Genomic DNA, 22,627 nt, shown 5'->3' with positions numbered 1-22,627 from the left:
GGGAAAAATATGTCATTAAATCAATTTAGCACCTTCCTTTAAAAAAAAAAAAAAATCACAGTTCTCGATAAGGTATCATATTTTGACTCTACAGTAATGACACAATACCACAATTTTTTAAACATTTTAAATGTTTAAAAATTAAACATTTTAAACAATTTTTAAACATTTTAAAACAATTATTTAAACCCTGATGGTAAGATTTTTATAACTTATGTTATAGGAGAATTTATAATAAATAACAGACTGCTTTATATTTAAACTGGTAAAGAACTGCTCTTGCAAAGTCAGTAAGAATCAATCAAGAAAGCTAGAAAAAGTTAAAAAAAAAAAAAAAAAAAAGGGCAACCCAAACAACAACCCCAAACCTGGGTCTTTCAGTGCTGGCTAGATTATAGGTAAATGGGAACTTTCATACTGCTAGTGGGATTATCAATTAGTACCTCTTCAAGAGGGACCTTCAGAAATACCTATTAGAATTCATACAGTTCATACTTCGGATCACATTTTTTCCACTTAGAGAATGTTTAACTTGTAGAAATGCTCCCATAAGTATACAAAGAGATATGTATACGACTGTATTTGTGTATAAAGATAGAAAACCAGTAAGAATTCAAAGGTCTGTCAACAGGAGACTGGTTAAATTAGCTACAGTATAGTCATTACACAAACACCTGGTACAGACAGAAGTAGAGGGTCAAAGGTTAGGTGTCAGGGCAACCTTGTATTTCAAGATCTGGCAGATTCCAGAAAACCAACAGCTAAGTGATGAAAGCTTCTTCAGAGTAGGAAAAAATATGCGAGAGATCAGAAAGATGAGGACCAAGAACTGACCAGGTATTCAGCAAAGAGAATGTGACTGGAGCAGAGTGGATTTAGAGGTCTTGAGGGGACCAGAGCATCCTGAGAGTTGGATGAGAGAACGGGAAGAGAGGAAGTGAAATTAGTGAATACAGACAACTCTTGTTTCAAAGAATGCTGCTATTAAAGGGGAGTAGGGAGGGGCACCTGGGTGGCTCAGTGGGTTAAAGCCTCTGCCTTCAGGTCGGGTCATGGTCTCAGCGTCCTGGGATCGAGGCCCGCTTCGGGCTCTCTGTTCAGCAGGGAGCCTGCTTCCTCCCTCTCTGCCTGCCTCTCTGCCAACTTGTGATCTCTGTCAAATAAATAAATAAAATCTTAAAAATAAATAAAGGGGAGTAGGGAAGCAGGGTGGTTGCTGGAGGGGGTTTTGGTTTTTAAAATATAAGCTATTACAGCATGTCTGATGCTTATGGAAAGAATCCAAGAGAGAGGGAGCAGCAAAAGTGGGGCCACAATGTTGCCATATGAACTAAATTAAATGTCCTGGGAATTGCGACATTATTTTTTCCTCATTTTCTAATGGTAAGATCAAAAAACCCCAAAAAGTCAACCTCTAGATCCATAAAAACAAAGGCAAAGGATTTAGCTTTGCAAATTTCTCATCTTAGGAGCTTTAACACTGCCAATTAAGTCTGATATTGTACCTATAAGTTTACATGAGTGTTCTGTTTATAATAAAACTACTTAATCATGCTGCTTGTTTGAAGCAATTTTTTATTTCCAAACATACAACAGTAAATAACATTTTAGTAGAATGTATTTGTAGTAGTAAATAGTTGAAATACAATCATTTAATGTTAAAAAGCTATCAATCTCAATACGTTTGTCATAAAATGCTCATCAGTTTTAGTCAACACCAAGGTAAAAACTCAATGAACTAACCATCAACAAAAACCCCCAAAGATTTAAGAACAAAACATAAGAACAGATGATTCAAAGTAAACCACACCTGAGATAAAGCAAACAGTATAGGCCAAATAAGGAGGTATTTACTGTGGAAGTATGGGATAGTAATCTCTTAGGGAAAATACCAACCTTATATAATCTGCTACAGGAGATTGCTTTCACTCAATGCTGAGAATTACTAGCTACGGTTGAGAAATTACTTACGTTAATGAAGTAGGAAGGAAGGAAAGACAAGCAGACTACATGCAGGGAAGCCTTGCTTTAAGGAATAAAACCTAATTTTCAGAAGAAGAATGAAATGTAGTAATAGGAGAATGAACAAAACATTAAGATCAGAGTTTACAAGCTCACTTTTGTGAGAAGTAACTAATCATTTTAAAGTAGAAACAGAAGCGAGCACCGGCCCCTGTGCCCAGAAGAAAGTGACAGGCGCTATCAGAAATCATACAGAATGAAACTTGCTCAGGAAAACTATTTAAGAAGTGTGAGCATCTCTGAAAAATGGCTTTAAAGACAGTTCTTAGAGTTTCAAACACAAAGATGGTCTCCTAAAGGAGTTTTCTTGCACAGATAATTTTCCGTACAACCATAAAAAATGAAAGAAACAACAAAATCTTTTCATTAAAGTCAACACCTGTTGTAGAGAATGGCCTGTTCCCTTAGCCATTTATCTTCTGTTAAATCTGATCACTAAATTAAGGTTTGTTTATTCCTAGCCACCCCCATGCGAGTGACATGGGGTAGCAATGCCATCTTATTACTTAACCAATTTGCTTATTCCAGAACCCAATTTAAGCATGATTTAGTGAAGTTTAAACTCCGTTCCTTTTGTGCTACTTGAAATAGAGCAAGAGGCTCATTATTTGACTTGATTTTACTTCTAACTTTTTACGACCATCTGGATAACATGTTTATTATAGCAAAGACAATCCAAGCAACAGGAAAGTGTACAAAATTAAAGAAAAATCAAAGTCATCTTTAGCTACCACTATGAAGTCCCTTTTTTCTCCTGAGGTAATGACTCTTACTGATGTTACTGTTAATTTTTCTTCTCACTTGCAAATATATGAAAAAAAAAAAAAGGGGGCTTTCTTTCACAAAAGGGACCTGTGATGGTTAATTGTGTGTGTCAACTTGTGCCCAGATAGTTGGTCAAACATTATTCCAGATGTTTCTGTGAAGGTGTTTGTGGAAGAGATTAGCATTTAAATCAATGGACTTCAGAGTAAAGCAGATTACCCTCCATAACATGGGTATGCCCCCATTCAATTAGCTGAAGGCCTAACAGAACAAAGACTGACCTCCCTTGACCAAAAAGTAATTCTGCCAGTGGACAGACTTTGGTTCTCTTTCTCTGGAGAACCCTGACCAATACAAGGATCATACTAAGTGAATTATTTATAATGTGACATTTCACTTAACACTAGCATTGTTCCAGGTGGCAGACTGCAGATTGGCTGTCAATTCTTAACCCTTTCCTCACCGTCTATAGAGCTAGGGATGGTCAAGTGATTGTCTTGGTAGTTCCTTTTTTTTTTTTTTTAAAGATTTTATTTATTTATTTGACAGACAGAGATCATAAGTAGGCAGAGAGAGAGGGGTAAGCAGGCTCCCTGCTGGGCAGAGAGTACAATGCGGGGCTTGGGGCTCGGTCCCAGAACACTGGGATCATACCCAGAACCCTGGGATCATGACCTGAGCTGAAGGCAGAGGCTTTAACTCACTGAGCCACCCTGGTGCCCTGTCTTGGTAGTTCTACCAGTGACTCCTGGGGAAGGCTCCTGCCCTTCTGATGCAGGTATCACTTCTTCCTGAGGACCCAGGACCTGGAGTTTTGCCATCACCAGGTGTGACCATATAGAACAAACATGAAGATAAAACTAATTTACTAAGGAGCCTGAATAGGAGAGAAAGGAGCTGGAGTCCGTGATGGCAAGAGCCCTAACTATGGAACCAAAATAAACCTCTGCTTTTGCCACTATTTGATGGATTTTGTTACCTGCAATAATAATGTTCCTTTTAAAATAACTATGACGGGGGCACCTGGGTGGCTCAGTGGGTTAAGCCTCTGCCTTCAGCTCAGGTCATGATCTCAGGGTCCTGGGATCAAGCCCCACATGGGGCTGTCTGCTCAGCAGGGAGCCTGCTTCCCCCTCTCTCTCTGCCTGCCTCTCTGCCTACTTGTGATTTCTCTTTCTCTGTCAAAATAAATAAAATCTTAAAAATAACTATGAGTGTGCCTGGGTGGCTCAGGCATTAAGCACCTGCCTTGGGCTCAGGTCATGATCCCAGGGTTCTGGGATCAAGCCCCACATCGGGCTCTCTGCTCAGCAGGAAGCCTGCTTCTCCCTCTCCCACTTCTCCTGCTTTGTGTTCCTTCTCTCACTGTGTCTCTCTCTGTCAAATAAATAAATAAAATCTTAAAAAAAACAACTGAGTATTCTACAATAGGAAATAACACAATGTAATAACTTCCCTTCTTGATGGTCATTTATTCATTCATTTAAAAAAAAAAAAGCTTACTGGGATGATGTGCAGGAAAACAATTGCCACGGGCATAGTTGTTATCCTTTGAAAAGTGGGCCCTTGGCTAGAATCTGGGAACTTCTACTTTGGGAGGGTTCCCACTACCCTGATAGAAGTGATTTATTGTGCCTAAACTGTCTGTACAATGTGATTTACGCTCTCAACATGTGTTTTCCTTCTGGGAACCTGCAATTTTGGTATGTGCCAGGCCGAATGTGATTACATGACTAGTCTCCATTAAAAACTCTAAGCACTGGGTCTCTAATGAGCTTCCCTAGAAGATAACATTTCACATATGTTGTCACATGTGCCAGGGGAATTAAGGACATCCTTTGTGACTCCCCTGGAAGAGGACGGTTGGAAACTTGTATTTTGTGTCCTTTGCACTTCGCCCCATGCTGATTTTGCTTTGTATCCTTTTGCTACAAGAACTCAAAGCTGTGAGTACAATTGCATGCTGAGTCCTCCCAGTAAATCACAGAGGTCTGGGGACCCCTGAAGTCAGGGGCATCACAAGTAGGATTGGCTAGGATGACCTAGACAGTTAGGTCAGATGAGCAGGATGACCCTGACCCACTGAAACATGGTGAAAGCACCGTTAGGGAAAGGAAGGGGAGGGAACAGGGTATGATGAATCTTTGGCGGCCAGCCATGGTATGCAGCCGCAACTGAGTCATTATCTGTTGTGAGAAGTAAAAGTTACCCGTGGAACCTGAAAATGATAGATCCAACTCTGGGAGAGCAGGCTAGTTGCTTTTGGCCATGGTGGCTAAAACAATGCCATTGGGTTTTATTTTCTCCTCCAGATAGGAGAAAGGACCCCCAAATTCCCAGAGTGAACAGGCCAAAAATGTTACAAGTTTACAGTGCTCTCTCCTCCAAGTGGGTTAGAGGGGCAGAATGGGAAGAGGGAGTAAAACTAGGTCCCAATGTAGGAATGATGCTGGGATTAGGAGATGACGGCCAAGAAAGAATTCTTGAGACGTCTTTGGTGCAAAAAGGTCATTTTATTAAAGCACAGGGACATGACAGGAAAGAGCTGTGCTGGCATTATGAGAAGTGGCTGATTATATCCCACCTTTCAAGTTGAGTTGGGGATAGGGTTAGGAATAGCCAAGTCTCTAAGGAATTTGGGAAGCATGGTTTCCAGGACCTTGAGGGGGCTAGCTATTGTTGGGAAAAGATCTTTTACTACTATCTCATTAAACCTTAGCATTGACACTCTACAGATGTATATCGGTGGGTCATATGCTTGGGAAATGATTGCCAACATGTATCTTGACAGAGATAAAATAAGTTTCCAAAGCAATTTTAAAATATTAAAGTAGACTTACAGGATCCTGGAGGGTTGGGCTAAGATTAAGATTGCCTTTTGCCCTTAGCAAAGTGTTAATATTGAGGCAGCTGAGTTCCTAGAGGAATGTCACTCTGCCTGTTTTTAAGGACTTATGAATGGGCTGTAAGTAGTAAAGAAATTTAATTTTTCTTTTGCCTTTGTTCTCCAAATCACTAGGGCTAAAGCAAAATTTTAGATAATGCAGAAAGAAAAGGGAAGGCTGCACTCTAGCAGTTTTTTTTTTTTCAGTCTAGCTGCTGCTGCAGTGGCCTCCCCCACTCCCCTTCCTCCCCTGCATTCCAGCCAGGATCTTCCCTGGCAGCTATCACGTTAACATGCAAATGATGAATTTACTTCCTGGCAGTTAAGTAAATTTGCAATAAGAAAAAAAAAGGATTCTTTTAGTGGCTTTGTATTTCGTGGCTATCACAACTGGATGGATGAGAAAAATTGATACACGGTGTTAAATGCTTATAATTCCATCCATAATTCCAATCACCCTGATCAGCAGAAGCTGCAAGAAAGAAATGTGTTAGTGGGACAAACTTCCTTGCTTTTTTGCCGCCAGTAGGCGGGCTGGAATTAAAACTCTTGAGTATTGGAAACAGAACAAGTCTCTATAATTGCTGGGTTTTGCTATGGAAGATATGGATGTTTGCTTAGTGGAGCCCTTGTAAAAAGGGAGACAATAAGAAAGAGGTGATCTACAGGCGGAAACACACTTTTGGAGTCCTAAAGAGCAGGTTTTGGTTGGCTAGTGAGTGCTTCTGAAGGTAGAGGTCTGACCTTAGGGCCTGATGTGCGTGCCTGTGTATGTTTGTGTGTGGGGGGGGAGGTGGGAGAGAACGACAGAGAGAGACAGAGAGTGAGAGAGAGCTTGTGCACGCCCAAAGACCAACAAGACAAAAGCTGTGGCCCAGCCTTGCCTGCCACCTGGACTTTGTGGCCCTGTGGCATCTTGCCTCTGCTGCTGAAAAAAGCCTCTGGCTTTTTAAAAATCCTGAATTCACAAATCCTATTTGCTTGAACTTGATTCGAAGCTAAAACCTGATGCTATCTGGACAGGCTTCCAGCCTCAGTGTGAGCTGGACAGAACCAAGAGCAGCCACAGGCTCAATAAACAGAACTCAGATGCTGTGGCCTACTGGACATTAGGCCACCTCTCTGTGGGGCCTCATATTGGGATGAAAATCGCGGATGGCCGGCTGGACTGTCTGGGTCACAGACAAATGTTCATAGGAAAGGGTTTGTTCTCTGATGGGACCATCTGAAATCAAGCTGCTGACTGGTGTGTATTTCTGATACAGAGACTGACCACACTCTTAACTTGTGACTATTGTCCAGAGCTGTCCTTTGGGGGAGGAGACATCACAGGGAGTGTGACCCTCTATTTGCTCCTGACAGATCGAGTTACCGAGGGATTTCCAGCCCCTGTGGAATAGGCCTTAACTTGTGCCTGGCTCTCCTGATAAGCCGCCATCTCCAGCAAGAGACTAATTACCTGACTGCTTCCCTCTTCACTTCACGCCTCTCTCTCTCTCCCCCTCTCTCTCGTGCACACCTTAGTGCGATCTGACTGTTCAGCGCAGCTGTCCTCAGAGAGGGGTTGATCTTTCCTAGGCTGCTTTACTGGGTAAGTGACCAGGGTGAAAGAGGTGGGACGTGATGTAAACCTATTTTGAAATTTTCTGAAAATTCAGGACTTTTGTCCTGCTAAGTTTTGAACATGATGTTTTTCTGGTTCAGTTGTATAAAAATGCTTTTCTGTGAAGATGTTTTGCCTTTCTTACACAGAACCCTTCCAACATCTGGATGAGAGTAGGGGATGACTGAGAAAATAAAAAATCATGACTACTGAATGGAAACTCTGATTTTGTAACAACCAAGGAAAATAAATTGAAACCCCCACACCTGGAGAGGCATGAGTGAAGGGAGAATAATGGTGTTTTCTGAAACTATTTCTGGAAGCTTCTTCCCCTTCCTAAAGGAAAACTCTCTATGCACTCTTCCGAGCTGTTGAGAGTGCTCTGCATTCAGACTGTGGAGCCCCTCATACCAGACAGGGCTGACTGTGAGGCAGCAGGAGGTGGCCCAGTCCCTGCACCCGTCATGCAGAAAACCTCCAGATATTGTCCACTCGTGAGGTGGATGAACAGTGTCATGGACAACAAAACTGTCTGGGACTGACTGGCAGTCCCTCTAAAACTAAAAAACTGAACTAAAGTACTTGGACTGGATACCCTAGAAGATGCCCATAGCAGGAGGCCACATCATCCTGCCTAACATATGTCTTGGTTGGGCTGCTCCAGTGATGGTAAACTCTGTTTCCAGGGCTACCATACGTGCCCTCTGGGACTATAAGTCTGTATGTGCACCCTATCACGACACTGCCTCAGCTTCAACTTACTGGGCCAGTTGTGCTGGGCCTGAATTGATGGCTTAAGGCCAGGTTAAAAAAAGTTAATATAGATATTTAAGGAGGAAACCAACTGGCCTCTATGGTTAATGGAACTTTTTAATTGGCTGGGTGCAGGACTCATGAAGGGCCTAACTGAAATCAGTACTGCAGACTGGTCTCACTCTACTGTCCAGGTCTTACTGAGAGTAACTTTGCCATAAAGACAAGATGGCCAGTGACCAAGGCGGGTAGACTGTGTAGAGAAGAGTTCATAGAGCAGGCTTAAACTTCTGTCTTTGAAAAGGTTTATAAGGTTAGCCCTGGCTGGTGTCTAGGAACTTAAGATTCTGGAAGAGTGCCTACTACCCTGTTATGAGTGACTCATCCCAAGTGTACAAACAATATGGTTTCTGGTGAACACCTGCTTTCCTTGTCCAAGTCTGTAATTTTGGTATGTGCTGGGCACAGACTGCCTACATGGCCAGCACCCTAAAATGACTCCAGGTATTAGGTCTCGGGGCACCTGGGTGGCTCAGTCTTTAAGCATTTGCCTTTGGCTCAGGTCATGATCCCAGGATCCCAGGATCAAGCCCCACATTGGGCTACTTGCTCAGTGGAAAGCCTGCTTCTCTCTCTCCCACTCCCCCTGCTTTTGTCTCCTCTCTTGCTATCTCTCTGTCAAATAAATAAGTAAAATCTTAAAAAAAAAAAAAAAGGTATTAGGTCTCTAATCAGTTTCCCTGGTAGACAGCATATCACATGTGTTGTTACAACTTGTTACTGGGGAAATTAAATACGTTCTGTGTGACTCCCCAGGGAGAGGACCTTTGTAAGCTGCATCTGTTTTCCCCAGACTTCACCCATGTATCTTTCTCTTTATTGATTTTGCTTTGTGTTCTTTTGCTGTAATAAATCATAGCCCTAAATATGACTATATGCTCAGTCCTGTGAATCTCATGGAGAATCACCAAGCTGAAGGTGTGGTCCTGGGGATCCCAGACACAGTTGGAAATAAGTGTGAAATCGTCAACAAATAGCAAGAAGGCAAAAATGGCTGGAGTCATGTCAGTGAAGGGACGTGGCAGAAGATGAAGTCAGAGGGAGAGGAAGCACTTGATCACGTAAGGCCTTGTTTGGACTTTATTCTGAATGTGATCAGAAGCCACTGGAGGCTCTGAACAGGAAGGAGAACTGCTCTGGCTGCTGCTAAGAGAACTGACATAAGGGGAAGAAGGGAAAGCAGGGACACCAAGCAGGAAGTTCTTAAAGACATGAGACTCTTCAACTGCCCTTGGTGGTTCAGATCTGCTTCAGAAAGGAGAAACTTACGTTCATTTTTAAGGATGAGTAGAAATATGATAAACTTGGGCAAGGGGGTGAGGGAAGTATTCCAAACAGTAGGAAGAACTTGTACAAGTTATGACCTAGAAGCATAAACTGCATGGTGTATTTGAAGATTGGTGAAGGGTCTGATATAGCTGTAAGAGGGTCTTGGGCAGAGTTGTGGGAGATGAAGTCACAGAGGCCATGCTGCACATGGAAGGCTTTGGGAATCATGTTAAGGAGTTTGTGCTGCATCTCACAGGCAAATGGACGGTTTTTTCATTATCTCACAGATAATGAAGGGTTGTAAATAGAGGAGTTATGGATCAAATTTGGGTTTTAGGAAGATCAATATGGCAGAGATACAGATGAGAGGCCAATAAAGGAAGCAAGTCATATTACCCAGTTCTAATGTAAATGGGACTGCACACACTCAAAGCCATGCACATGTAACTTATGTTATATATAAACAGAGAGAAAGGTGACATGATCAAATCATGTTAGAAACATGCTGATGAAAGACCTTCTGTCAAACACACTAAAGGTACTTACTCCCAGGAGGGTTCTCCTTACCTATGGAATGCTTTAGCAGGATGGACGTAGTATGTCTAGACTGCTCACTGTACGTAAATCTGGGATGTATATATTTTGAGGAATGACCTCCTAGAAAATATCACATAAGCTATGCAATTATCAGAGACTAAACTGGAGATGTTTTATAACGGAAATAGCTCCCTTTCATGGAAGTGACATTCCATATATACCATTTAGAGACCTCGTATGTTAAAATCTGGGCCAGGGGCACCCTAATTGAGGCAAGCAGAACCTAGGAGTAGCCCTGGCAGTCTGAACTTCTTGACACTTCACCTGTGTCTTGTGATAATTATTATCTCTGAAAATATTAGTCAAGTTTGGTACTGGGTAAGAGCTCTTTATTCTTTTGAGTTCACAATTTGTCAATCTGACCTTTTTTTTTTTTTTTTTAACAATGTTTAACTCAACCTGGAAGAACGAGGATGAATGATACATTTCCTAACCGTATTCACCAGAAAGAGTGACCAGTATGACAACTCAGTTGCAATGCATGTTCCTGATGCCTAGATTGTAGTGTCTAAATGCAATTTCCTACGAAAAGGAATTTGGGTTTTGTCTTTTTTTTTTTTTTTTTTTTTTTCTTGAGAAATGGCTGATTCATTTCAGGGTTAGGAAATGTGTAAGATGAATTTAAGATATCCCATCTTGCCTGAAAAATAAAAACAAGTTTAAAAGTCAGTTATGATTAGTCCAAAAGAATGAACTTAAAGGGACTTTCAGTATGCAAAAATAGGATAACGTGAGCAATGAAAAAGGACTGCAATCCTGTGAAGCAAATATATGTGAAACCCACAGATCTGGAATGATGCTCAGAAGCAAAGCAAACAGAAACAAACAGACAAAAACGTACTTACTGGCCTCCTTTGGAGGTTGCTAGAGCACCAAATTATTATTTGAAAATATTTCAAGGGAAAGAACCAAGCATCTATCCTGCTTGTAAAGACTGTGTTTCAGGGTAAACAAAGAGTTGTGAGGGCAAGTTTTTCTTTATAAAAGAATCCCAGGTGGGGCGCCTGGGTGGCTCAGTGGGTTGGGCCGCTGCCTTCGGCTCAGGTCATGATCTCAGGGTCCTGGGATCGAGTCCCGCATCGGGCTCTCTGCTCAGCAGGGAGCCTGCTTCCCTCTCTCTCTCTCTCTCTCTCTGCCTGCCTCTCCGTCTACTTGTGATCTCTCTCTGTCAAATAAATAAATAAAATCTTTAAAAAAAAAAAAAAAGAATCCCAGGTAACAAATGCAGGAGGTATTATACATCAGAAAGACATCATTTTGCAATTCCTACTGAAATAATGGATCCAGACAAACAAAATGGTTGTGGAAGCCTCTGGGTGAAAGGTCAGTGAGGAACTTCTGAATGGCTGGATCAGGCTGACATCACCCAGCTTCAATGATCAATTTCTAGAAGTGGAACAATCAAATACTCTATGCCTCTGGATGTAATATATTAGGAAGTACACAATACTCTATTATGAGATAGTCTCAGGAAAAAACCAGAGCTAAATCTACCTCAGCGGCTACAGTTAACGTCCAGTTTACAGATTACACAGCAGGGAGTGAGTAAGTTCAATGACATTACAAGGATACGACCAGCTAGATCCAGAACGTGGGAAACTGTATAGCACAAAGGACATTATTTCTTTACCAAATAAAATGAAATAAAAAACAAGGGAGAAAGACCTGTTATAGATTAAGAGAAACCTAAGATCTTGGTGTGGTTACTGATTCAAACCAACCAGTTCTAAAAAGATATCTGAACCAACAGGGAAAACTGCACAGGGCCTGGGGATTGGGTGATTAAAGAATAATCGTTAATTCTGTGGGCATTATAGTACCACTGTGGTTTGCTGGGGGAAAAAAGCCGTATTTTCAGAGATACATACACAGGTGATATAACATGGAATCTGCTGTAAATACTCTAGTAAAGAAGAGAGTAGATGCATATGCGGTGGCAGAGATGAAGCAAGAATAAGAAAGTGGAGGGCTGGAGACCCTGGATGATGGGCAAGGGGGTCACGACCACCCTCCACTTTTGTACATATTGTGAAGCCTCCCTCATAAAAAAATAAAAACGAATGAATTAAACTATAATATTTGGCAAAAATTTAAAAATGGTAATACATATTTTTGGCTGAGGCGCAGGAAAAGGAGTCATTTCAAAGGAAGCGAACAGAATTACCTTTTTTTTTTTTTTTACATTTTAACAGTATGGGATCAAATATCTTTTAAAATTTTACATTCAGTCCAGCAAATTTACTTTAAAAAACTAATTCTCAGAAAATTTTCATAGATGTGCACAAAGATACATCTAAAATGATCTCCCAGCAAAAAAAATTTATAAACAATCTGTTTCTTATTTATGGTATATTTACATGTAAATTTTTAAAGTTTTATTTACTTAAGTAATCTCTATGTCCACCATGGAGCTTGGACTCATGACCCCAAGATCAAGAGTCACGTGCTCCTCCAAATAAGTCAGCCAGGTGCTCCTACCTGTAAAATTTTTTATAGCCATTAACCATCAAATTTTAAAAGAATAATAAATGATAGAGGAAAACGTTCAAGACAAACTGTTAAGCACAAAATGCAGGCTATAAAACAGTATATACATTTTGACCCAATTTAGTCTTCTTAGAACTATACATTTAGAAAAGAGCTTGAAGAGTTTTCTCCATGATGTTAACAGCTGTGATGTCTAGCTCATGGGATTAAAGTAATTTTAATTTTTTTAGACATGGTTTTTCTATTCATGGGTATGGATATTTGCAATACAAAAATTCTAGTTTTGAAAAAAAAGTTGTATTTCTGAAAGATAAAATCTGGATCAATTTCCAAAAATGGCTAGTAACAGAGTAATAAGTGGGTATCGTTGTGATCTTTGAAATAATAAACAAAATGACAAAAGGTTGGAGGGACAGGGCGGAGTGGATTAATAAATAATTCTTAGAAGGATAGGTATTCAGCACACTCTACTATGAGAAAGAGCAAGTTTTAAATTTAAAAATAGAGGGTGTCAAGAAGGTAGAAGTTAGAAGGGATCGAAGTTTATGTAAGCTTCAGTTAGATAAACACCTATATCAATTTCCTAGGTGATTGGGAAGGTTATTGTGGTAAAAAACCTAACACAATTCTGAAAATAACCAGAGCAGCGTATTAGATGATTTTTCCTGAGTTTCTATTTTGTGTCCCACTTGGACAGATAATTACATACTGGAGTACAAAAAGAGGATGATAGGATATTAATATAATACAAATCCAATTTTGATTATCAAATTCAGCTATGTACCTTAGGTCAAATCTGTTAGGTGAATAACTCTGATATATAAAAACCTAGAAAATCATTAACTACTATACTCTACACATTATACATGGCTCATAATCAATAAAACCAGACTTCTGCATCTTTCTACACTAGTTAAAAATTTCATTTGTCTCCTTCCTAAATTAGGCAAAAGCAAGAAAAATGTCCAGACTACCTTGTTTCCGTACTTTCGTTGGTTCTTCGTAGTCCTTGTTTTCTGGATTTGGAGATTCTAGAAAGCGGATTTCTTCTGCAACACTTTCCCCTTCTTGGCTCCTGAGGCTTTCTTCCTCTTCTTGAATAGGTGATTCTAATTCTGATTCCTCTGAATCAAGAAATATCTGACCAGCGACTACTCTGCCAGCTGTGTTGTGGTCCTTTACAGGCTCATCTGATGACAAAGAAGTCTGGGAATATAAGAGATTTTTAGTTTTCAAATAGTATCAGGACTGTCTCCAACCCAACTTGACCATTACTTTTACTAATCCAGATACATCTCCTTCGATTGTGAACATGCCATACTTGCTCATCTCTCTAAACTTTGGCATGTGTTCATTACATGCCTTCCTCATTTGCCTAACCTGACTCTTTCTTCCAATTTCAACTTAGATGCTATTTCTCACAGGAAGCATTCCTTAACTCCTGAAACTTGGAGTAGGGGCCCCTACAAACTCCCAACATAGCTTATACTTGCCCTTATGATAGCCCTGTACTACAACTTTCTGTTTCTCATCTATATTCCCTCAAATCTAGGGATCAGAGATCATAACTGAATGGTCTCCTTGGATACATAATCAGCCTTATTCACTCAACCAACCAATTTAAATGTATTAACTCTACAGATTTATAAAAACTGATAGAAGTGGAAACAAATGGCAGTTAAGTCTTCAAAATAAAAAAAAAAAACCTAAGGGGCGCCTGGGTGGCTCAGTGGGTTAAAGCCTCTGCCTAGGCTCAGGTCATGATCCCAGGGTCCTGGGATCGAGCCCCGCATAGGGCTCTCTGCTCCGCAGGGAGCCTGCTTCCTCCTCTCTCTCTGCCTGCCTCTCTGCCTACTTGTGATCTCTGTCTGTCAAATAAATCAATAAAATCTTAAAAAAAAAAACCCTAAAAACTAAAAAAAAGTAATAAAATCAATATCTCAGTAGGCAGTAGACTATTACTGCCTTTAGGCTCTACACACACAGCACATTCAAATTAAAATTAAACATAATAACCAACACTCTGAATGAAAATATTATTCTGTCTCCTACAGGTCAGTGATTTTTCTCCCCAGAAGAACTAGTGTATTGATACCAGCTATAGTTTTTTTCTTTTTTCTTTTCCTTAATCCCTTTCTGTTGCTCAAAACACAGATTTCATATCCTTTCTAAGACACGTAATTCATGCTTTTAAATTGGGCATCAAATACTGGTCAATGCAGATTATAGTACACACCTTGGAATCTAAGGATTCATCTTGATTGCCTTCTTCATCTGTAAAGAAATTTTAAGATAATTTCATCATCCTTCTTGTTGGGAAATTACAGGTATTGTTAAAGCACTTGATAAATACAACAAATAATAACCAGACACTTGATAAATATACCTAGAATTATCTAAAAATTGGTTGTATTCAACAACTGTACAGAAAAGATTAGGTAAAAGGAAAGCAAGGGGTTAGATGGAACAGTTCTTCCTCTTTCCCCCAGGAAGGCACTGCTTTCATCTAGTGCCTTATTCAGGTAAGAAGACCAATTACCACCACCACCCTCACCACCACCAAAACGAGACACTTCCTCAGACACCATCCAATTCTTTTGTTCGTATTTATTCTACTACTGAGTTGCTAAACTTAAAAAATAAATCTCTGATTCTGTGGTTCAGGGTTCCACCTATTATTTTCCTCTGCTCAGAAGCCAGAGTTATAAAGCTTATTTTAGTGCTGGTGCTGATTAGCATTTTACTGTTCACTGAGACTACTAAAGATGGACACTAACAATTACTATTACGCGACGGAAGAGTTGCCAGACTAAGATATTTAGGATTTGTGTTCTACTTCACTGAAGAGTTAACCAGGTAAAAGCAAAAACTAGCAGCATACCATCATGTACTTACTCATGTGAGATCTATTTATTAAGAAATCAGTATCTTATATTAAATAAACAATGAATCCAGCCCCTGGTTACATCTTTCTTCCAAATTCATATCTATTGCTTTGTCTTTGTCCAATTATGTTAATTTTCTATTATTTTGTGTTTTTGTGCTATTACTTCTATTCTGGCTACTTGCTACTCTTTCTCCTGATCTTATACAAACACACTGAGCACAAATGCCCATATGCTTATGTTTGGTCATTGTATTCCTGGCCAGTTTACAAAAAACAACTGTTAGATGGTCTCTAGGTTTCCTTCTTCTTCTTCTTCTTAAAATGATCTGATTTTATCCAGGAGTCAACCTCAGTTATAAGCTCATAAGCTATATAAGAAATTGACCAGTAGACAAAATGCTATAAAACCATGTGCTTTTTACTAGAAAATTTGGTGTTACAGTTGCCATTAATCTTTACTTCATATGGTTATATCTTTTTTTTTTTAAAGATTTTGTTTATTTGACAGAGAGAGATCACAAGTAGGCAAAGAGGCAGGCAGAGAGACAGAGAAGGAAGCAGGGTCCCTGCTGAGCAGAGAGCCTGATGTGGGACTCAATCCCAGGACCCTGAGACCATGACCTGAGCCGAAGGCAGAGGCATAACTCACTGAGCCACCCAGGCGCCCCATATGGTTATATCTTAAATATTATTTACAACTTGTAACTCTTTCAAGCATAACAAAAATATGCTTTGGAGTTTGTATTATCGAAGTAGTGAGCTAACTTTAAGAAGTATAACCTGGGGTGCATGGGTGGCTCAGCAGGTTAAAGCCTCTGCCTTCGGCTCAGGTCATGATCCCAGGGTCCTGGGATGGAGCCCTGCATTGGGCTCCCTGCTCAGCAGGGAGCCTGCTTCCCTTCCTCTGCCTCTCTGCCTACTTGTGATCTCTGTCAAATAAATAAAATCTTAAAAAAAAAAAGTATAACCAATTCATTATGTGTATAACATACAACACTATTTCATAGTATTTGTTTCTTTTGAATATTTGAAAAAACTAGTCTACTAGTGAGGTTTGCCATATAAGAAAAGTGCTGTGAATTCAAAGAACACTTAAACTATAGTTACTTTCACATTTACTACTTTTAGACTACCTTCCAAATGTTTTATTTCTGATGGGTGGGGAAGAGAAGGGTATAGCATGTATTATCCCACAGTACCTATAACATTTAGGTAGTGATGGCACTTAATTAACAATCATCCTTCATGCTAACTTCTTCACAGGTTTTACCCAAAGCCCGAATTCTAACACATGGTTCAAATTCCACTCTCAGCAACATTTGGATAAAGGAAAAAAATTTCATCTCTACCATATATCAAAGTTGTATGAGTGGCTATGTTTAAGTAATCACAAACATTAACTAGTTAATGTATCAAGAGCAGACATTAATTGTGTAAATGTATATAGTATATCCCCAAACTTTAAATAAGCCAGAGCTCTTAAATTACTAATCACTAAATCATGAAATTTAGTACCTTCTCACAACAGGTCACATATGCAGCAAATAAGTATATAACACAGATACCTATAAGTAAATTTGAAGACATGTACATTTGAGATACTACAAGCTATTACACATTGAAGTAGCAAAATGTGTTTTTAAACTCTGAGAGTCATTGAAACCTGTGACATCAGGGTTATTTCACATGAATTGCATCATGCTTCTGTCTCTCTTCTCTTCAAACTAGCAATATATACTAAGGTTACTAGTAAATAAGAGAATTCTTTCTCGTTTGCTAAATGGGAAAGTCTACTCCAGATGGTAGTCTTAAAGCATAAGCTATTTTCTCTCTCAAACTGATATATCTATTCACATAACACTTTTATAGAAGTTGCTTATAATATAGAAATTTCTGATATATATTAGTCAGGTAACAAAGACACTTAAGTTATGCATAAACAAAAATAGTAACACTTATAGCAGAATACGGACATCAAGAAAAAATGCAAAAGAGTTCAATGAAGAGTTACAGATTTCTCATTCAACAGTATCACATCCAGAATATAATGGTTTACATTACTTTAGAATTGTACACTTTCCTTTGAAAAAGACTAATTTTCATCTTTATTATATCAGCCAACCAAACTGCAAAAAGTACTGGGGATATTCTTTCAGGGAAAAGTAATGATCATAAATTCATTTTCCAACTTGTCATGTAAACTAAACAGACCGATAGACCTTCAAACACAGAAGTCCTAAGAGTTGGGTGAAAAGAGAGCAGACATCTGCTCTCTGCTTTACCACTGAATCTGTGCAGATCCTACAATACTCCTGATTTTTAATTACTCCAAAATCAAGGCCTGGAGAGCTAAGTTCAAAACCTCACTTCATTACATATTAATTTTATACACGTGGTTCAAAATAGCAAGCTTGGTCAGCCTCCTCTTTCTCAACCTGTCAAAAGAGAATAATACCATCTGTCCTGTTGACTCACAATAATGTTTTAGGGAAGAAAAGAATAATGAAATTAAACATCGTCTGCAATCTGAAATTTACTCTTTGAATATCTAATAGAACTATTACCTGGAATACTTAGTGGTGGACCTAATTTAAAAGATTCTGTAGGGGCACCTGGGCGGCTCAGCGGGTTAATCCTCTGCCTTCGGCTCAGGTCATGATCCCAGGGTCCTGGGATGGAGCCCCGAATGGGGCTCTCTGCTCAGTGGGGTGCCTGCTTCCCTCTCCCTCTCTGCCTGCCTCTCTGCCTACTTGTGACCTCTCTCTCACTCTCTCTGTGTCAAATAAATAAATAAAATCTTAAAAAAAAAAATTCTGTAACACTGGCACAAAGGGAGAAAAAAGAAAAAGCAAACCATTTGTCTCTTCCTGCTGAAAATAAGAAAACAAGTATTTCTAAGTGAGAAAACATATAGCATTTTCCATTACTGAGGAAATGGAGAAGTATCTTTTTAACCTTCTCCTTTATTTATTCACAGGAAAAAAAGTATTTTGAATAAAAATGTCATATTTTTATATGCCTTTAAAACAAGATATGAAATAATAGCTACTAACAGTGATAGGATCAAGATTCCCTTTGTTGGCTGATTATACCTGGTAAATATGCAACTTGCTTTGGTAACCAGTAACATTCAAACTTTAAATCCACACAAAATTATGGCCCAAGACTTGATTTTTAAATAGGAGCAAATCTTTAATAATGAGGCTGACTTCCTATATACATAAGCAATTTAATGAATAAGAAAAGTCAACTGAAAATCCATGTACTCAATTTCTAAAACTACCTCACACAAGTGTTTTACTATAATTGCACTTGAGTGCAGTAGTGCCTTTATTACCTGTCAGCACATCTCTGTTGCTTTAGTTCTGGCTAAGTTTGGATTCTGGCTCTGCCAGAGAAATGCCCTGGCACAGGTGAACTACGATGGAAATCCGAGCAGACATTTTCGAACCCAGTTCTCTGCTTACATCAACACAATCCAAAGATTTAGCACTTCAGTATGAGTAATCTATTACAACATCCCGAGAATCCCTACTGTTGATTAAATGACTTCTTCAAGTACCATTTCCACTGACGTGAAGCTCTTAAACATATGAAATCTAGTTAACAGAATATGCAGGAAAATGTTTGCAGGGCTTTAATTTTCTTTAAATTCTGCAAACTTAATTCAGAGGAATACTCACCATGTTCTTTAACTAGTCGTTCTTACACGTTAGTGTGAAGAATTATTTGTGAAGCTTGTATTTAACTACAGATACCCCAACCTGCTCCAGACCTAAAACTGCATGTTAAACTCCTACGAGGACTTCTGATGCAAGTGGTCTATGGCCCATCAGGTACTCTATCGATTACACTCAACAGTTTATTTCATATTTCCTGTGGTCAAATAATTGTTAGCAGTGCTTCAAGAGTTAGGTAGTTTTGGAGATTTGGTCATGAATACAAACCATTACTAAAAAGGGGGAAGGCAGACCTCAAGGCATGATGTTGGCAGTAAAGTAACTAGCATATGCTTGTTACTTTTGAAATGGTATCTCAAACCACAATATGGATAGAATTTTAGGTTTAGACCTCTTATTTTAGAAACAGAATGACGTTATGGCATTGACTTACAACTAGGACAGATAATTTGGGGATTCAAATAACCATCTGGGAAATTTTCTGTTGGGAAAAAAAAAAAAAAAGTTGACATTTATACCCTGCCTTGTTCCAAAAAAATTTAAAGCCACAGAACAGCTGTTTTGTTAACTAAACTGATTAAAATTCAAAAGCTTTATTGTACTAATTTGTTTCTTTACCAACATTTAGAAACACTAAGTGCTTCTTTATCAACACTCCCCAAACAGAAGTTTTCAGATGTAGGCAGACTGGACTATTAAGAAAAAAAAATACATTTCAGAACCCTAGTATTAAGCCGCTAACTGGAAAATCAACTCAAAGGCACATGAATTTTTATATCTATACAAAACATGAAAATCAGGTGCTATATGCATTTTAAATTTACAAGGACCAAGATTTCCTTAAAAAAAAAAAATCACAAAGTTACTGTCAACAAACATGGGGCAACTCAGAAACACGGTGACAGAGATAAACACCACTTTCTCGGTAATATCTCCTAAAAAGGGATTGAGAGTGGACACAGTTACATCAAACGTCTTCATTTTAAAATAGACCAGGAGATAAGGGGCACCTCAGGTGCTAAGCAATCCACCAAACCACTGTCAACATCCTGGTTTTGATGGACCCGGCTCTGCTCAGTGATAACCCCAGGTGTGTCAACTACTTAACTTACAAATCCCAAGCACATAATCTGTCCGAGAGTTGAGGAAGTTCCAGGAAGGCTCAGGTGTCACTGTGGAGCTAAACCAGCTCTCGGGATTTATTCCCCAAGAGTCAATTCCTCACTCGCGAGGAGTCGCGTAAAGTTTGTTAAGTGAGGAGAGGTGTGGGCAGGGTGACCGCCCCTTCCCTTCCTCCCCTCTCTAGCTCCCTAAACACACCCTCTATCCCAGGCCAGCCAAAGCCCGAGGAATGACAGCGAGAGGCTAGTGCGAGGTGTGACCAGAGAGAGTGGAGTCTCCAGCTTGAGCCCCCACGGCCCTGCCCCGGGATGGAGGCCGGGGGGGCGGTGGCTCCCGGCCTCCAGTCCGAGGGGGCGGATACTGACCTGAGGACGCCGAGGCCGAGCCCAGCAGCACCGCACAGAGCAGCAGCGTCAGCCCAACTCGGACCCGCATCCTGCTCCCGCGGCCGCTGCCACCCCCTGGAGCTGTCGCTTTCGCCTCTGCCACCACCGACTCAGCTACCGCCGCCGCCTCGCCGCTGCTCTTCCTGCTCTGGTCTCCTTCCTCCGCCCCTTCCCAGGCCTCCCTGCCCTAGAGCGGAGCCAATCCCCGCCCGCCGCCTCGGGCTCTGTGCCCAATCGCCGCAGTCTTCCCGCCCACCTTATTGCCCCGCCCCCGGGGTCATACATTGGCCAATAATTTTGCGAGATTCCCACACCGGCTTTCCTGGTTGGACCACGGCCTCACGACATGGCCCCAGCTAATTGGTAGATCCTGGGTTCAACCATCCCGGAATCAGGGCGTGAGTCCAGGGCCGGGAAGAAAAGAAAGGCACCCAGGACTACAATTCCCACAATACATTTCATGGGCTTCTTTCGAAGTGTGCTCTCGGTAAACGTATCCCATTATGGAGCAAGATTTAAAAGTGCAAGTGGGTGTCTAAATTAAGAGAAGTTACTGAGTAACATCTGGGCTACACGTTAGCTCAAGGCCACGAGCCCACAGCGTGTTTTGTTTGTTTATTTGTTTGTTTTGAGCCAGCATATATAACAAGAAACGCACGTTATAAGGTTAAGCGTTTGTAATGTGTTAAGCTGTTCTTCCTCTTTGTTTTATTTAGAAAACTTGAATTGGACACATCTGAGAGTTAACTTAGGAAAAGTACAACAGCTAGACCGAGTTCGAAGTATTTTGTTGAACTTAGATAAAACAGTGCCATACATAGGGAAACCGGGATGGAACTCACTACCCCTCTTCCTTTCCCTGACAAAACAAATGGAAAGAAACCCCCTTCAATGCAGATCATTTCAATGTTAGTATTCATTTTTAGGAGGGCCACCAGGTAATAATCATGTGGAAAACGTGCTAACAGCCTTTGCAAAAAGCCTTTCAAACCCTTGTCCTTATCCCTCTCTTTTTTGTGAGTTACACTGTTGTCTTCCTCCTGAGTTCAGGAGGCTGGAATGGTGTATTTGGAAACAAAGGTGAGGGTGATCGCATTGCAGACGACGAAATAATCAGTCTTGTATCAAGTACCAACTCCAGGCATGTTCCCACTGGGTAGCAGGGCAGTGGCTTGTGTTCCTGCCCATTCATCAATTTGTGTCATTCTGTTTGCCCTAGTATCCACCCACCATCAGCTTGGTCCTGGAACTGAGTTGAACTCAGACCTCAGCTCCCTTGAGGTCAGGTTTCTGGACAAGTCCACCCTAGCCACATGTCTTAATACCTCCAGGCATTTTTTTTCAATTATTTATTTAGTTATTATTTTATTTTTATTTTTTTTAAGTTTTTATTTATTTATTTATTTGACAGGTAGAGATCACAAGTAGGCAGAGAGAGAGAGAGGGAAGCAGGCTCCCCGCTGAGCAGAGAACCCGTTGTGAGACTCGATCCCAGGACCCCGAGATCATGACTTGAGCCGAAGGCAGCGGCTTAACCCACTGAGCCACCCACGCGCCCTATTTTTTATTTTTATTTTATTATTATTTTTTTATTTGACAGACAGAGATCACAAGTAGGCAGAGAGGCAGGTAGATAGAGAGAGGGGGAAGCAGGCTCCCTGCTGAGCAGAGAGCCTGATGCGGGGCTTGATCCCAGGACCCTGGGATCATGACCTGAGCCTAAGGCAGAGGCCCTAAACTACTGAGCCACCGAGGCACCCTTCCATTTTTTTTTTTTTAATAAAAATCCTCTTTTCCAGGATAAGGATAAAAAACTGTTAAACCAGACTCCCCCCCCCCCAAAAAAAAAACCTGAAAATACTAACTGCTGTTCCACATTCACATCAGAGGAGATGAAGGAAATTATTGTCCCGTTATTCTCCTGCTACCTCCTTGGCACTGATCTCTGTTTCTGTTACTAACAATGTTTCCTCAGAGCTCCTCTGATTTTAAATCATAGAGTAAATTCTGGTATATTTTCCTCCCTTTTTCATCTTATCAATCATCACATCCTAACAATTTGAGCTATGTAATTACTGTTTTATTATTATTATTTTTTAAAGATTTTGTTTT

At 40.3% G+C, this 22,627-nt stretch overlaps 1 protein-coding gene across 1 annotated transcript in view; it reads right to left on the bottom strand.

Annotated features, from left to right (window-relative positions):
* The window catches only part of LOC111148525 (SEL1L ERAD E3 ligase adaptor subunit), a 54,495-nt gene extending 33,909 nt beyond the window's left edge, over window positions 1-20,586 (bottom strand). Inside the window, exons 1-3 of the mRNA XM_022505151.1 lie at window positions 20,495-20,586; window positions 14,677-14,714; window positions 13,415-13,646 (exon numbers count right to left, since the gene is read on the bottom strand). Of these exons, the coding sequence (XP_022360859.1) occupies window positions 13,415-13,646; window positions 14,677-14,714; window positions 20,495-20,564 (340 nt within the window). The 5' untranslated portion in view covers window positions 20,565-20,586. The remainder of the gene's footprint in view (window positions 1-13,414; window positions 13,647-14,676; window positions 14,715-20,494) is intronic.
* Between the last annotated feature and the right edge of the window lie 2,041 nt (window positions 20,587-22,627).

Source organism: Enhydra lutris, unplaced genomic scaffold (genome assembly GCF_002288905.1).
Source record: "Enhydra lutris kenyoni isolate GAN:26980312 unplaced genomic scaffold, ASM228890v2 scaffoldscaffold20, whole genome shotgun sequence".
Taxonomy (NCBI): Eukaryota; Metazoa; Chordata; class Mammalia; order Carnivora; family Mustelidae; genus Enhydra; species Enhydra lutris.
This window is presented reverse-complemented; position numbering and strand designations above follow the sequence as displayed.